At 37.9% G+C, this 15000-nt stretch overlaps 1 protein-coding gene across 2 annotated transcripts in view; it reads left to right on the plus strand.

The window, feature by feature from the left end:
• Window positions 1–3876: 3876 nt before the first annotated feature.
• Window positions 3877–15000, plus strand: part of POLD3 (DNA polymerase delta 3, accessory subunit) — a 55269-nt gene continuing 44145 nt past the window's right edge. For both annotated transcript variants that reach the window (XM_010973135.3, XM_074372618.1), the window contains exons 1-2: window positions 3877–4073; window positions 5344–5399. In XM_010973135.3, the coding sequence (XP_010971437.3) occupies window positions 4014–4073; window positions 5344–5399 (116 nt within the window). In that variant the 5' untranslated portion in view covers window positions 3877–4013. The remainder of the gene's footprint in view (window positions 4074–5343; window positions 5400–15000) is intronic.

Here is a 15000-nt window from a genome sequence, read left to right on the forward strand (position 1 = left end):
ACTTACTCTGTGATCTTGGGTGAGTTACGTAACTTTTCTGTGCCAATGTTTACTTATCTGGAGAAAGGGGATAATAACACTTACTTTCTAGCGTTCTCACGGAGATTAGATGGGTTAATATTTGTAAAGCACTTGGAACAGAGCCTGGCATATAGTTAGTGGTATACAAGTGTTAATTATATAATAATAGTTACCATTTTTAGAGCACTTAGCTATCTGCCAGGCACAGAACATGTTGCCTTCGATCCCCTCAGTCATGCAAGGTCAACTATTTATAGTAGTGTGCTAGAGCTGGCCTGTACTTGCTTATGAGAGCTGAACATTAAAGTTTCAGAAAGTTTGTAAGTCAGCTGTTGAACAGAGCCATTACTAAAATTTAAATTATATAAATTACCACTAATAAATTATATTAAAAACAAAGATAATAAATATTCAGATCTCATCATTTCCCAATTATTTTACTAGATTTTACTATCATCTATGCTCTTGAGGTTATCTGTTTATTGTATCTGTACAGTGGAAATAATGGTGTGATAATGTGCCTCTCTTCCTAATTCTGTGACATCAGTTTCCATAGCTCAGAATCTGCTATGGTGGGAATATTTACACCACAGAAGTTGGCAACCCCTACAAATCAAGGCTTTGTTTTTTTAATTTGGTTAATTGGTTGTTCAACATTCATCAGAACACCACTGCCTATCATTGTCCCTTCTTTAAAGATGATGAAACTGAGGACTACAGACGTTAAATGATTTGCCCAAGGCCACAAAACTAGGAAGTGGTAAAGCTGGGATTCAAGCCCAGGTTTTTGTTTGTTTGCTTGCCTTTTCAAAGAAAAATATATTTCCAAAGTCCACATGCTGTCCAGTCAGCTACTCTCCCCTGAGGTAGGAATGTAAAAGCTGGGTAGGATTCAAATATAAGGGGAAAAGCTCTTCCGTTCCCCTTCAGCTCCCTGCCCTTAATGTACAAGTCCAACTCCTAGCCTGCCCCCTCCTGGGCATAGCAGTGGTTATTCCTTTCTAGTCCCATTATTCCAACCTTGGGGGGAGGGTATAGTTCAGTGGTAGAGCGCATGCTTAGCATGCCCGAGGTCCTGGGTTCAATCCTCAGTACCTCCATCAAAATAAATAAATAAACTATCCCCCAAAATAAATAAAAATAGTGATAAAAGATACTTTAAAAGGAAGTTTCCATTATTCCAACCCAGACTTAGAGATGCCTTTGATCACTTAACTTGATAATTCCATTACTGTCTTGCTTGGGGGTCCATTTTTGCCCATTATCCCTTCTTCCCAGAATCTCTTTTCTTTTTTCCAAGGTTAAGACTAAACCCTTTAGCACAGGAAACTACATTCAATATCTTGTAATAATGTTATGGAAAACTTTATGTAATAATATTATGGGAAAACTATAATGGAAAAGAATCTGAAAAGAATATATATCTTCTTTGAATCACTTTGCTGTACACCTGAAATATTGTAGATCAATTATACTTACTTTTTTTTAAAAATCACATTAAAAAAAAAGACTAAACCTACCTTTTTCAATACCTGTACCTATTTTCTATTTTCCTGGTTTGAGAATACTTGGCACAGTAGTTAAAATCCCTCAGATAAGAACTTAAACTTTTTTTTGGCTTTTTTAGGGGGAGACTGTTTATTGCTGGTAAAATCCTGATGGTATAATACAAGGTGAAAAAAAGATACCAATTTTGTAATATATATATATATATATGTATGTATATATTCCAACTATATATATATATATATATATATATATATATATATATATATATATATATATGGAATTTTTTTCTTTTTAATAGACTATTCTTTTAGAGCAGTTTCAGGTTCACAAGAGAATTGAGCAGAAAATACAGAGTTTACACATAGCCCTCCCCACCCACACATACATACTCCCCTACCCTCAACATCCCTCATCAGTGTGGCATATTTGGTACAATCGATGAACAAGAACTTAAACTTTTTATTGATGTAACATACATATAGAAAATCATATATATCAGAAGTATACAGTTCAGATCATTTTCCCAGACTTGATACACCCATGTGACTAGCACCCAGATCCAGAACCAGAACTTTATATATTTATCAGAAGCCTCTTCCTACTCCCTTTCAGTTTCTATTCTCCCAAAGATAACCACTAAACTGGCTTCTAAAAATCACACACCTCTTTTAATATTGGCAGATTTAGGACCACACTGGGCTAGGTAGTCTATAAGTATTATTAAATGCTCCCTTCAGGCAGGGAGGTACTATCAATTATCTTGACTTATTTCCCACTCCTGTGGAGCAATGACAAGAAAACTGAGTTCCAATCCCAGTCTACCACTTAACCCTGTGACCTGGAAAATCCATTTCTCCTCTCTTGAACCTTGGCAATCTAGTCTATAAAATATGGACAAACATAATCCATTTGCAGAACCAAATGAAATCTCACTCTCAAAGCCTGGTACAGTGTGCCTGGTATATAGTAATGTAATCGCTGTGTTTTTTCCCCCTAACTGTAGTTAGTCATTTTATTACTTGCCAATTCCAAGTACAAATACTAATTGTTGATTTTATTTTATGCAGGCATGATGTGAATGTTTTATCTATATTACCTCATTTATAACTCTGGCCAAATAGAATTCTTTAAATTTCTCATCTGCTTTTTCTCAGTCTTCCATATCTCAGTAGTCAAAGGCATCACTATCTAGAGATTTAGATTCCAGTCTAGGCATTTTCCTTTATTACTGTCTTTCTCATAGTCCACTCATCTAATTTATTAGCAGGTTTTGCTGACTCAGAGAAAATCCAAGTCACTCAGTTCTCAATTTCCAGTACCACTATGCTATTTTAAGCCACTACCATCCCTCACTTAAATATCTCTACAAAAATGTAAGCTACAGGTGAACAGACTCTGTGTATTATTGATCACAGCTGTATCCCCTAGCACCCACAACAGCGTCTCGCCCTTAGTAGGCTTTTGCTATGTCATGAACAAATGAATGTTGCAAAAAACATTTGTAGTGTGTGCCCTTACTATTTCCATCTTACAGATGGTGGGGGGAGGCGTGCAGTTGTTAAATAACTTACTTAAGTTCACATGACAAATATAAAAGCCAGGGCTCAAAGCCAGGGTCTAAACCTAGAGCCTGCTCCATCATCCACTAAGCTGTCCTACTAGACTACACTGGCTTATTCTGAGGCCAAGGGCTTTTTAGTTGATGTTAGGAGAAATTTTAGTTGAAATCCCCCAACCTGAAAACTTTTCTTGAGAATAAAGTTCATGTACCCCTTCACACGGCCTTGTAGGCACATCATGATTTGGTTTCTTCCAAGTCCCTTCTCTCCTTATTGGCTGCTTCTCCCAACATTCCAGCCATAATGCACTCTACTCCCTTCCCAGCAAATGCTCCTGCCTCTAACCAAAACAACTTTCTCATCCCCTCTGGAAAACCTTCCCTAATTTCTCAATTCTGAGAGATTATAACAGGCAGTACTTTATCCCAGCTGGCAGGACGCTACTAAAATACTTGTTTATTTTCTTAACTGTTCTCTGCTGTGTCTCAGAGCCTAAGAAGCGCCTGGAATAGACTAGGTACTTAATAAATATTTGCTGCATATGAAACGTATGAAAGGGCAAAGATTATTTTATCAATTTACGGTAGAATGTGGCTCCTAAGCGCGAGGTATTTCGCCCTGGGTCAGTCACTGAGTGCAGAGGCGGGATCTGAAACCGGAGCTCTACAGACAGCCGCACCAGACCACGCCCGCACTCCTAGCTCCTTTCTTCCTCGGCTCCGACGAGCTCCGCCTACTTCAGCCGGCGCGAGACTAGTTCCGATACTAGTTTGGCCCTCGGGCGGCCGCCGTAGCGCATCGCCCCCGTTGCCGTGGGAAACGACCCGGGACCTGGGAGGAAGGAAAGACGTTTCCCGCCGGCGGGAGCTGCGGTTGTGGTGTCAAGGGGCGCTCAGAGGCAGCGGATCCTAGCACCGCAGCACTATGGCAGACCAGTTTTATCTGGAAAATATAGACGAGTTCGTCACGGACCAGAACAAGATCGTGAGGAACTAGAACCGGGGAATATGGGCGGGCGACTAGGGTCTGGCCGGGTGAGGGTGGCGGGGGCCGTGACCCCTCTGCCGCGTGGGGACTGGCCGAGGGGAGACAGGTACCCCAGGGCGAGCGAGGACCTGTGGGACGCCCGCAAATCCTTGTTCCTGGGTGGGCGTGCTGGGCTCTGTGCTCTGTGGAGGGACCGCAGGCCACGGAAGTCAGGCGGGGAGGGAGGAGCGTTGGTTAATAATGTTTCTAAGGCGTTTGAGGTCCCAAGTTTACAGCTGAGGAAATTGTCCTAACCGGGTTAAGTGACAAATTGTTTATCCTTCCGACACTCGGTTTCTTCTGGAACTTTGGTATTGATACAGGCTTGACCTGCCCCACAGGGTTGGAGTAAATATCAAGTGAGATGATGGATCTTAATGCGCTTTGCCAATCGTGATGAATGAGTGCTTACTATAAGCTTTGGATACACGTTCTTAAATTTAATCTTTACAGTGACCCACGTAGAGGTCGGTGAAAGTATCCCTAGAAAAGGGAGTTGAAGCAGAGGGACCATTTATTTGTGGTTAGTAAGGGATAATCAGTTTTCCAGCCTAGATCTGTCTTTTGCTAGTACTTTCCTCTGCATCACACTGCCTTTGCCTAACTTATGTAAGTCTTGTCATTATTGGAAACTCAGCATTTAGAATTGGAAGACTTTGAGAGGAGGGTGACAGATTACAAGAAGTGGCAAGTGATCAAGGAAGGATGGAAGATTACGCTTTAGGCCGGTAGTCCCCAATCCAACCTCTTATACAGTATTCATCCACTTCACTTGTTCCCTGGCTCCTGCACCACCTGTGCCCTTTAATGTTTGTATGGCTGCAACTTTCCTTAGAAGTTTGAATCATGCCCTCCTACATAACCTAGCTTCTGGTGAGTTTGAGGATAGTGTTTGGCGGTGGCCCCCCAAAAGGACAGAATGTGAAAAAAGGGACTTTAGTAAAACAAGAAGTGCAAGGAAAATGAGAGCTTTTTCTATTTATATTCATCCTTTCTTTTTAGAATCTGTTGCCTTAATTGATCTGTGAAACAAACTTCTTAATATTTGTAAGATAAATATCTCAGTCCTACCTGCCCAGATGGATAGTTCTTGGCAAAATTGGGGTGGCATTTATTGTAATTTACCAGGAGTAATCGTCTAAGAGTGAGACTCTTTAGGAGCCCTTGGGACTGATCTGCACTCTGGAGTCATCTAGTAAAATATTAAAAATTTTTTTTCTTCTTGCAGGTGACATACAAATGGCTGAGCTATACATTAGGAGTTCACGTTAATCAGGCCAAACAGTAAGTATTGTTTATTGCTAATTTTAATCACATTGAAATTTTTTGTTTTGTCTTGTTTTCTTTTGCTTTGTTATTAGCTTTACAGATAGTCTCTAGGTAAGAACTTTTTTTCCCCTCTGGGGAAATGGGAAAGAATACTATTTTTACTACCTTTTACTGCTTTTGTCTATTATTTAGGAGATAGGTGTACTCATATACAAATGTGTGGTGATATGTTTACTGGATTTACTTGTAGCCTTGCCCTCTGGTTAACATCATTTTGTTACTTCAAATTTATTAAATGGGGTAGCCAGTTCAGTTTGCACCTCAGATTTATACGTGTTATCTTACATCTGCATTGCGTTTTTACTTGTGCTCCTTAGGCCTATCTCTGGGTGGTGTTTATTGAAGTACCTACATAAAGAGGTCAACAGGTGTTTGACACAGGCTGTATAAGACAGGAGAGAGCTATCTAAGTGAAACTAAAAAGGGAGTGTTTAGGATGGCACAGAGTATTGCCCTTCTTGAATTTTGTCATATCACCTTTCCTTGCTGAAACTTGTAGTCCAACTTGAGGCCAAAATGGAAAAGGCAAGTTAAAAACAATTTAAAAATTTTTTTTACTTATTTTTATCTTTAAAAAAATTTTTATTGAAGTATAGTTGATTTACAATGTTGTGTTAGTTTCTGGTGTACAGCATGTGATTCATTTATACATATGTATGTTTTCTTTTTCATATTCTTTTCCATTATTTCTTATAAAGACATTGAATATAGTTCCCTGTGCTGTACATATACAGTAGGACATTGTTGTTTACCTATTTTATATATAGCAGTTTATACCTGCAAATGCCAAACTCCTAATTTATCCCTCTTCCACTCCTTTTCTATTTGTTAACCGTAAGTTTGCTTTCTCCATCTGTGAGTCTGTTTCTGTTTTGTAAATAAGTTCATTTGTGTCATTTTTTAAGATTCCACTTATAAGTGACATCATATAGTATTTATCTTTCTCTTTCTGACTTACTTCACTTAGTATGATAATCTGTAGGCCCATCCGTGTTGCTGCAAATGGCATTATTTCATTCTTTTTTAAGGCTGAGTAGTGTTCCATTGTGTATATATATACCACATTGTCTTTATCCATTCATCTGTCAGTGGACATTTAAGTTGCTTCTACATCTTGGCTACTGTAAATAGTGCTGCATGCATTAAGGTGCATGTATCTTTTTGAATTAGAGTTTTCTCCAGATATATGTCCAAAAGTGGGATTGCTGGGTAATATGGCAACTCTAATTTCATTTTTTAAGGAATGTCTATGCTGTTTTCCATAATGGCTGCACCAATTTACATTCTCACCAACAGTGTAGGAGGATTCCCTTTTCTCTATACCCTTTCCAGCATTTGTTATTTGAGAACTTTTTAATGGATGGCCGCTCTGACCAGTGTGAGGTGATACCTCATTGTAGTTTTGATTTGCATTTCTCTAATAATTAAAGATTAACATCTTTTCATGTGCCTTTTTGCCTTCTGTATGTCTTCATTGGAGAAATGTCTGTTTAGGTCTTCTGCCCATTTTTTTTTTAAATTGTATTGTTTGGTTTTTTGTTATTAAGCTGTATGAGCTATTTGTATGTGTTGAAGGTTAATCCCCTTGTTGGTTACAACATTTGCAAGTATTTTCTACCAGTCCGTAGGTTGTCTTTTCATTTTGTTTATGGTTTCCTTTGCTGTGCAAAAGCTTGTAAGTTTGATGAGATCCCATTTGTTTAATTTTGCTTTTGTTTCTATTGCCCTGGGAGACTGACCTGAGAAAACATTGCTACAATTTATGTCAGAATGTTTTACCTGTGTTCTCTTACAGGAATTTTATGGTGTCATGTCTTACATTTAATTCTTTGATCCATTTTGAGTTTATTTTTGTGTATGGTGTGAGGGAGTGTTCTAACTTCATTGATTATGTACAATTGTCCAGCTTTCCCAACACCACTTGCCAAAGAGACTGTTTTTTCTCCATTGTACATTCTTTTCTCCTTTGTCAAAGATTAATTGACCGTAGGTGTGTGGGTTTATTTCTGGGCTCTCTATTCTGTTCCATTGATCCCTATGTCTGTTTTGGTGCCAATACCATGCTATTTTGATTACTGTAGCTTTGTAGTATTGTCTGAAGTCTGGGAGGGTTTATGCCTCCAGCTTTGTTCATTTTCCTCAGGATTGCTTTGGCAATTCTAGGTCTTTTTTGGTTCCGTATAAATTTTAGGATTATTCTAGTTCTGTGAAAAATGTCATGGGTAGTTTGACAGGGATTGCATTACATCTGTAGATTGCTTTGAGTAGTATGGCCATTTTAAGAATATTAATTCTTCTAATCCAAGAGCATGGGATATTTTTCCATTTATTTAAGTGATCTTCAGTTTACTTTATCAATGTGTTATAGTTCTCAGCGTGTAAGTCTTTCATCTCCTTGGTCAGGCTTATTCCTAAGTTTTTTTTTTTTCCTTTTTGTTGTGATTTTAAAGGGGTTGTTTCTTTACTTTCCTTTTCTGATATTTCATTGTTAGTGCAAAGAAATGCAACAGATTTCTGTATGTTAATCTTGTATGCTGGTACCTTGATGAATTCATTTATCAGTACTAGTAGTTTTTGTGTGGGGTCTTCAGGACTTTATATATATAGTATCATGTCATCTGCATATAATGACAAGTTTACCTTTTCCCTTCCAATTTGGATACCTTTTATTTCTTTTTCTTGTCTGACTGCTGTGGCTAGGACTTCCAATACTGTGTTTAATAGAAGTAGTGAGAGTGGGCATCCTTTTCTTGTTCCAGATTTTAGTGGGAAGGCTTTTAGCTTTTCACCATTGAGTATTATGTTGGCTGTGGGTTTATCATAAATAGCGTTTATTATGTTGAGATATATTCCCTCTATACCTACTTTGGTAAGAGTTTTTATTATGAATGGGTACTGAATTTTATCAGATGCTTTTTCTGCATCTATTGAGATGATCATGTGATTTTTGTGTTTTTGTTGATGTGGTATATCACATTGATTGATTTGTGTATGTTGAACCATTGTTGTGCCCCTGGGATGAATCCAACTTGATCGTGGTGTATGATCTTTTTTATGTGTTGTTAGATTCAGTTTGCTAATATTTTGTTGAGAATTTTTGCATAGTCATCAGAGATACTTGCCAGTAATTTTCTTTTTTGGTAGTGTGTTTGTCTGGCTTTAGTATCATACCGATGGTGGCTTCATAGAATGACTTTGGGAGTGTTCCCTCCTCTTCAACGTTTTGGAAGAGTTTGAAGGCTCTGTATAAGTTCTTTGTATGTTTGGTAGAATTCCCTAGTGAAGCCATCTGGTAGGGAGTTTTATTTGTTTGTTTGTTTGTTTGTTTGTTTTTAACAGATTCTTTTTGACTTCTAGTGAACAGTCTATTCAAATTATCTATTTCTTTTTGATTGAGTTTTGATGGCCTGTATGTTTCTAGGAACTTGTCCATTTCTTATAGGTTGTCCAATTTGTTGGCATATAATTGTTCATAGTATTCTTACGATTTTTTTGTATTTCTGTGGTATTGATTTTTTGGGGGGTGGGAGGGAATTAAGTTTATTTATTTTTATTTTTATTTTTAAACAGAAGTATGGGGATTGAACCCAGGACCTTGTGCATGCTAAGCTCTCGCTCTACCACTGAGCTATACCTTCCCCCTTGATTGTTATTTCTCCTCTTTCATTCCTTATTTTGGATTTTTGGGGTCCTCTCTGTTTTCTTCTTGGTGAGCCTGGCCTGAGGTTTGTCAGTTTTGTTTACCGTTTCAAAGAACCAGCTCTTGGTTTTATTGATTTTTTTCCATTTTTTAAAAATCTCTGTTTTATTTAGGAAAAGGCAAGCTTTTGAATTAACTTCAAAATTTCTTCACCTGCAAATGTGCAGATGTTGTCTATGTCCCATGAGGAGGAATTGGTGAACAGGCTGAGAGCACATATATTGAGTTAAATATTCCTTTTGTTTGCTTTATTCCTAAGAGGGGGTCTATTTTTCCCTATTTCTTGAGTTATAGGACATTCATTAGTGTTAGAAAATCACTGATCTCTAGAATGGGTTGATTTGGCTTAATTTGGATTACTGTTTGACAGATTTAGAAACCTGGTTTTGAGTGTGATGTTTATGCCTCCAAGACCTGAAACTCTTGACCCAGGGATGGGTTTGGAGTCATTTTGACTATTTGAGATTGCTGTTGCTAAGACCAGACCTGGCCCAAACCTAAGAGGTTCAGGTAACTTTAGGAATGGATACCCATAAGAGTAATTATTTATTGTAGTTATGGATGCTTAAATATGAAATGAGGTAAGTATTACTATATAAGCCTATTGAGGTTTAAAGGTGCATATTGAGGCCTGAAGATGAAATAAAGTTGACTGCAATTTTACTGTAGCGACCCTTATTTCCTGTAATTTTTATAGACTTAATATGCTATCTAGCCCTTGCCTGTCTCCCAACTTCATCCCATACTGACTGACATACCATACATACTTTACCTGGCTTATACTCTAGCCACATTTGCTTTTCTGTTCCTCAGATATGCCAAGTCCATTTTCACCCAAGGAAGTTTGTACCGTTCGTTCCCTCTGCCTGGACTGCTCTTCTCCTAGCTGTCCTCATCCTTCAGGTTTCAGCTTAAATTTGACACATTACTTCTTGTAACAGCCCTTACCTAATGCTCACTTTCAGGTATCCCTGCTCCTCCCTAACTCTCTGTTATGTCACCCTGTTAATTCCTTTCATAATTCTTTTTTTAAGAACAGCTGTATTGAGATCTAATTCACATACCATATGATTCACTCATTTAAAATGTACAGTTCAGTGATTTTTAGTATATTCACAGAGTTGTGCAGCCATCACTACAGTTAATTTCAAAATATTTTCATCATCCCCAAAAGAAACCTTGTATCCGTTAGCAGTCCCTCATCATTCTTGTCCCCCCAGCATTAATGCAACCAACTAATACTCTGTCTAAAGATAGATCTGTCCATATAAATGGAACCTTATAATATGTAATCTTGTGTATCTAGTTTCTTTCACTTGGCATAATATTTTAGAAGTTTGTCCATGTTGTAGTATGTATCAGTACTTTATTCCTTTTTATGTTTGATTAATATGCTATCATGCAGGATGTTATTTTCTTAGGGCTGCCGTAACAGAATAAATACTACAAACTGGATGGTTTAAAACAACAGAAATTTATTGTCTTAGTTCTAGAGGCTGGAAGTCTGAAATTAATGTGTTGGTAGGGTCATGCTCCCTCTGAAACATATAGAGAAAAATCCTTCCTTGCTTCTTCCTAACTTCTGGTGGTTTGCTGGCAGTCTTTGGCATTCCTTGACTTGTAGCTGTATAACCCCAGTATCTGCCTTCATAGTCCCATGGCATCCTCCCTGGGTGTCTGTATCTTCACATGGTCATCTTACAAGGATTCCAGTCATAGTAGATTAAGGAGCCCACTCTATTCCAGTACGACCTCATCTTAACTGGTTACATCTACAAAGACCCTGTTTCCAAATAAGGTCACTGTGAGGTATTGGTGGTTAAGACTTCAGTATATCTTTTTTGGGGGAACACAGTTCAACCCATAACATGGGTATACCATATTTCATTTATTCATCAACTGATGGACATTTGAGTTGTTTCCACATTTAGAGGGTATGATGAATAATGCTACTATGAACATTTGTGTACATGTTTTTGTATGGACATATATTGTCCATTCTCTTGATTATACACCTAAGATTGGAATTTCTGGGTCATATGTAACATTTTGAGGAACTGATGAACTGTTTCTCAAAGGGGCTACACTATTTTACAATTCCATTGGCAAAGTATCAGGGTTCCAATATCTCTACATTCTTGTCAACTCTTTTTATTATATGTCTTTTGCCATCCTAGTGGGTGTAAATTGATTATCATTATGGTTTTGATTTGCATTTCTGTAGTGACTAATGAGTTTGATCTTTTCACATGCTTATTAGCCATTTGTATATCTTCTTTGGAGAAATACCTATTCAGACCCTTTGCCCATTTTTTTCATTGGGTTTTTTATCTTTTTATTACTGAGTTCTAAGAGTTCTTTTTACATTCTAAATACAAAACCCGATCAGATAATGATTCGCAAAATTTTTCTCCCATTCTGTGGGTTGTCTTTGCACTTTCTTGATGGTACCCCTTGAAGCACAAAGTTCTTACTATTGATGGAGTCCAGTTTTTTTTTTCTTTTGTTGCTTGTACTTTTTATACCATATCTAAGAAGGCTTTACCTAGCCCAAGTAAGTCATGAAGATTTACTTTTGTGTTTTCTTCTGAGAGTTTTGTAGTTAGCTTTTACATCAATAATTATTATTATATTTAAAGTTTCTACATAATCTTGTGCTCAATATACTAAAAATGCTCATAATAGGAATACGCTGTAGTTTTCAAATTAGGTGTTGGCTCAAGCTAATTTTTAAATGAAGGCCTAAAATGTGTATAGGCATATCTTGTTTTGTGTGCTTCACTTTATTGCACCTTGCAGATATTGCACTTTTTACAAATTGAAGGTTTGTGGCAACTCTGCATTGAACAAGTATCTTGGTGCCATTTTTCCAATAGCATTTGAATATTTCTTGTCTCTGTCACATTTTGGTAATTCTCACTGTGTTTCAAACCCTCTGCTAGCAAAAAGATTATGACTTGATAAAGGCTCAGATGATGGTTAGCATTTTTTAGCAGTAAAGTATTTTTTAATCAAGTTATATGCATTGTTCATTTAGACATGATGCTATTGCACACTTAATAGACTACAGTATAGTGTAAACATAACTTTTATATGCACTGGGAAACCAGAAAATTCATGTGACTCGCTTTATTTTAATACTCACTTTTTTGCAGCGGTGTGGAATTGAACCTGCAGTATCTCCGAGGTATACCTATAAACAGTCACTATTTCTCCCAAGAATCATTCTCTATAAGATGTAAGGAAAGGGCCCAACTTCATTCTTTTGCATGTGGTTATCCAGTTGTTCCAACATTTCATATTTCTTAATACTAGCTAACATTTTCTTGCTTATTGTATGCCTCCCTCCCACGAGAATGTAAGCTGCATGAAGGCAGGGAACACATTTATCAGGTTCATCTCTTTTCCACTTACTATTGCTATGTAACATGTTGCCCCCAAATTTAATCGCTTGAAACAACCATTTTATTATGTTTATAGATTCTTTTCGCTTGGGATTTGGGCGAGGCACAGTGAGAATGGTTTATCTCTGTTCCATGTTGTCTGGTGCCTCAGCTGGAAGCTTCAACAGCTGGAGCCCAATCATCTGTAGGCATCTTTACACATGAGTCTGGCAGCTGATGCTGGCCATCAGCTGGGTCTTCAGCAGGGGCTATTGACCAGTCATTGCGTGTGGTCTGTTTATATGGCCTGGTGTTTCCTAAGAGAATGGTATCTTCAGGTAGTCAGACTTCTTACACAGCCGTTCAGGACCCCAAAAGCTAGTGCTCCAGTGCAAGGCAGAAGCTTATTGCCTTTTCTGACTTGCATCGGAAGTCAAGCAGTGTCAGGTCTGCTTCATTTCTTTTGGTTAAAATGACTCACTAGCTTTCCCACATTCAAGGGGAGGGGATGGACTCCACCCTATGGGAGATGTTGCAGCCTTCTTTGGAAAATACGGTATGCCACAATCACTGCATCTTCATGCCTGTAAATATTTATTGAGTGAGTACTGAGCACTATGGTACTATTTTCACAGACGTTTATCTTACATAATCTTTATAACAGTCCAATGTGATGGGTGCTGTCAGCCTCTTTAACAGATGAGAAAACTGATACTTAAAAGTGTCCTGTCACCTTTTTTTTCCTTTTACCTATAATGGGATCATTTAAAGTATCATTGTTGGTACTGAAGGCAGTGACTGGACATGGTTGTTATTGTTTGCTTGGATTCATTAAAGAGGTATTTTTTCAGTTTTTACTATATTTTTAATATTATTTAGGCTCTGTCATAAAACAGCAAACCTGACAAATAAGGTCCCTCCCATCATTAACTTAAACAAGGTAATTTTAGGTTATAAAAATGCTGTGAAGGAATTAAAATAGATTAGCGAAGGCAATATAGACTATACACTGTATTCATCCAAGGGAAAATTATGAGTGAACTGATCAGGAGGGAAAATAAATGAATTAAAATAAGAAGATGAGAAGGTATAGTTAATTATGTGTGTAGGAAGTGCATCTTGTAAGAAGTCATACATATTGTCATTCATATTTAGGAGTAATTTGCGTGTTTTGTTGGTAAGATGTTTGGCATAATAAAATTAGATGAACCTGCTCTGGAGATTCAGAAATTATGCAGAAATTTTTTTTTTAAAGGGTTTGTGCAGTTTTGACCTTCTTGTTAATATAAGAGAACTGGGTTGATATGGGGTGCACAGAGGACAATGACTGATGATATAGGCAAGAATGTGAGTTATTGATAAAAGATAAAGCATTTAGCCAGCAAGCTTGAAAGCATCTTGGGCGGGGTCCCTGCTGTTCATTTCTACTGGCATGTCCTAACTAGCATAAATAAACCAAAATGTTTGTAAATCTGTGTGCCTCATCTTTCCTAACATAATTGCTGCGTGGACAGAAACACTAAAGAGAACAAGATAGAGGAATCAACAGAAATGCTGAATAGGGCATATTTTTTCCTCAGGATGCTTATAGTCTAGTGGGAATGGTAGAAATTTAAACTAAATAGTTAGAATATAGTGTGGTGAGTGCTATAATAACAGATACGGAATAGGTTCTGTTAGAACTTAAGAGGGGAGGGGTGCCCTGCTGGCCTGGTGGTGGTAGGGGAGGATTCACATAGGTGATAACTGAGCTGCTGTTGTGATGAGAAATTAGGTGGCTGAGGTCTGAGAAGAGCATTCTAGGCAGAAGGAGGGGCTTACAAAGGAGCCAGGGGAACTGCAGAGTGTTTCTTGCATTGAAAGTAGTATGAGTTTGGGAGAATGGTGAGAGATACAGGGGCCAGAGCAAGAAAGGTCTTACATGTCGCTGCTAGGGAGTTGGAGTTGCTCCTTAGAAGATGGAGCACTACTGTAAACTTTCAAACAAGGAATAATACTTCAGATGAGAATAGTCAACTACCTTTTTAACAACACTTGATCACTAGTAGACACCTCAGGTTTAACATGCCTTCAAACTTAATTCCTCATTTCTCCCCCATGTCTCCTGCTTTTCTCCATCTCAGTGAGTAACAGCCTTTTTTTTTTTTTTTTTTTTTTTGAGTTGATTAATATAATCATCCTTGACTTCTCTTTCTCTCATACCCTTCGGTCAATCCATCAGCAAATCCTGTTGTTTCTCCCTTTAAGATATACCCATAATTCATCCACTAATTACTACCTTCATTGCTGCCACCCCTAGTCTGAGCCACCAGCATCTCTGGCCTGGATTACTGCAGTAGCCTCCTAACTGGTCTCCCTGCTTCCTTCCTTGCCCCTCGACAGTATATTCACACGGGAATCAGGAGTCCCCTGTAAGGTGAGATCATCTTATTTCTGCTCTAAACCTTCTAGTGACTTCCTTGCTTAAAGTCCT

The sequence above is a fragment of the Camelus bactrianus genome, chromosome 10, assembly GCF_048773025.1.
Source record: "Camelus bactrianus isolate YW-2024 breed Bactrian camel chromosome 10, ASM4877302v1, whole genome shotgun sequence".
In the NCBI taxonomy this organism is placed as follows: Eukaryota; Metazoa; Chordata; class Mammalia; order Artiodactyla; family Camelidae; genus Camelus; species Camelus bactrianus.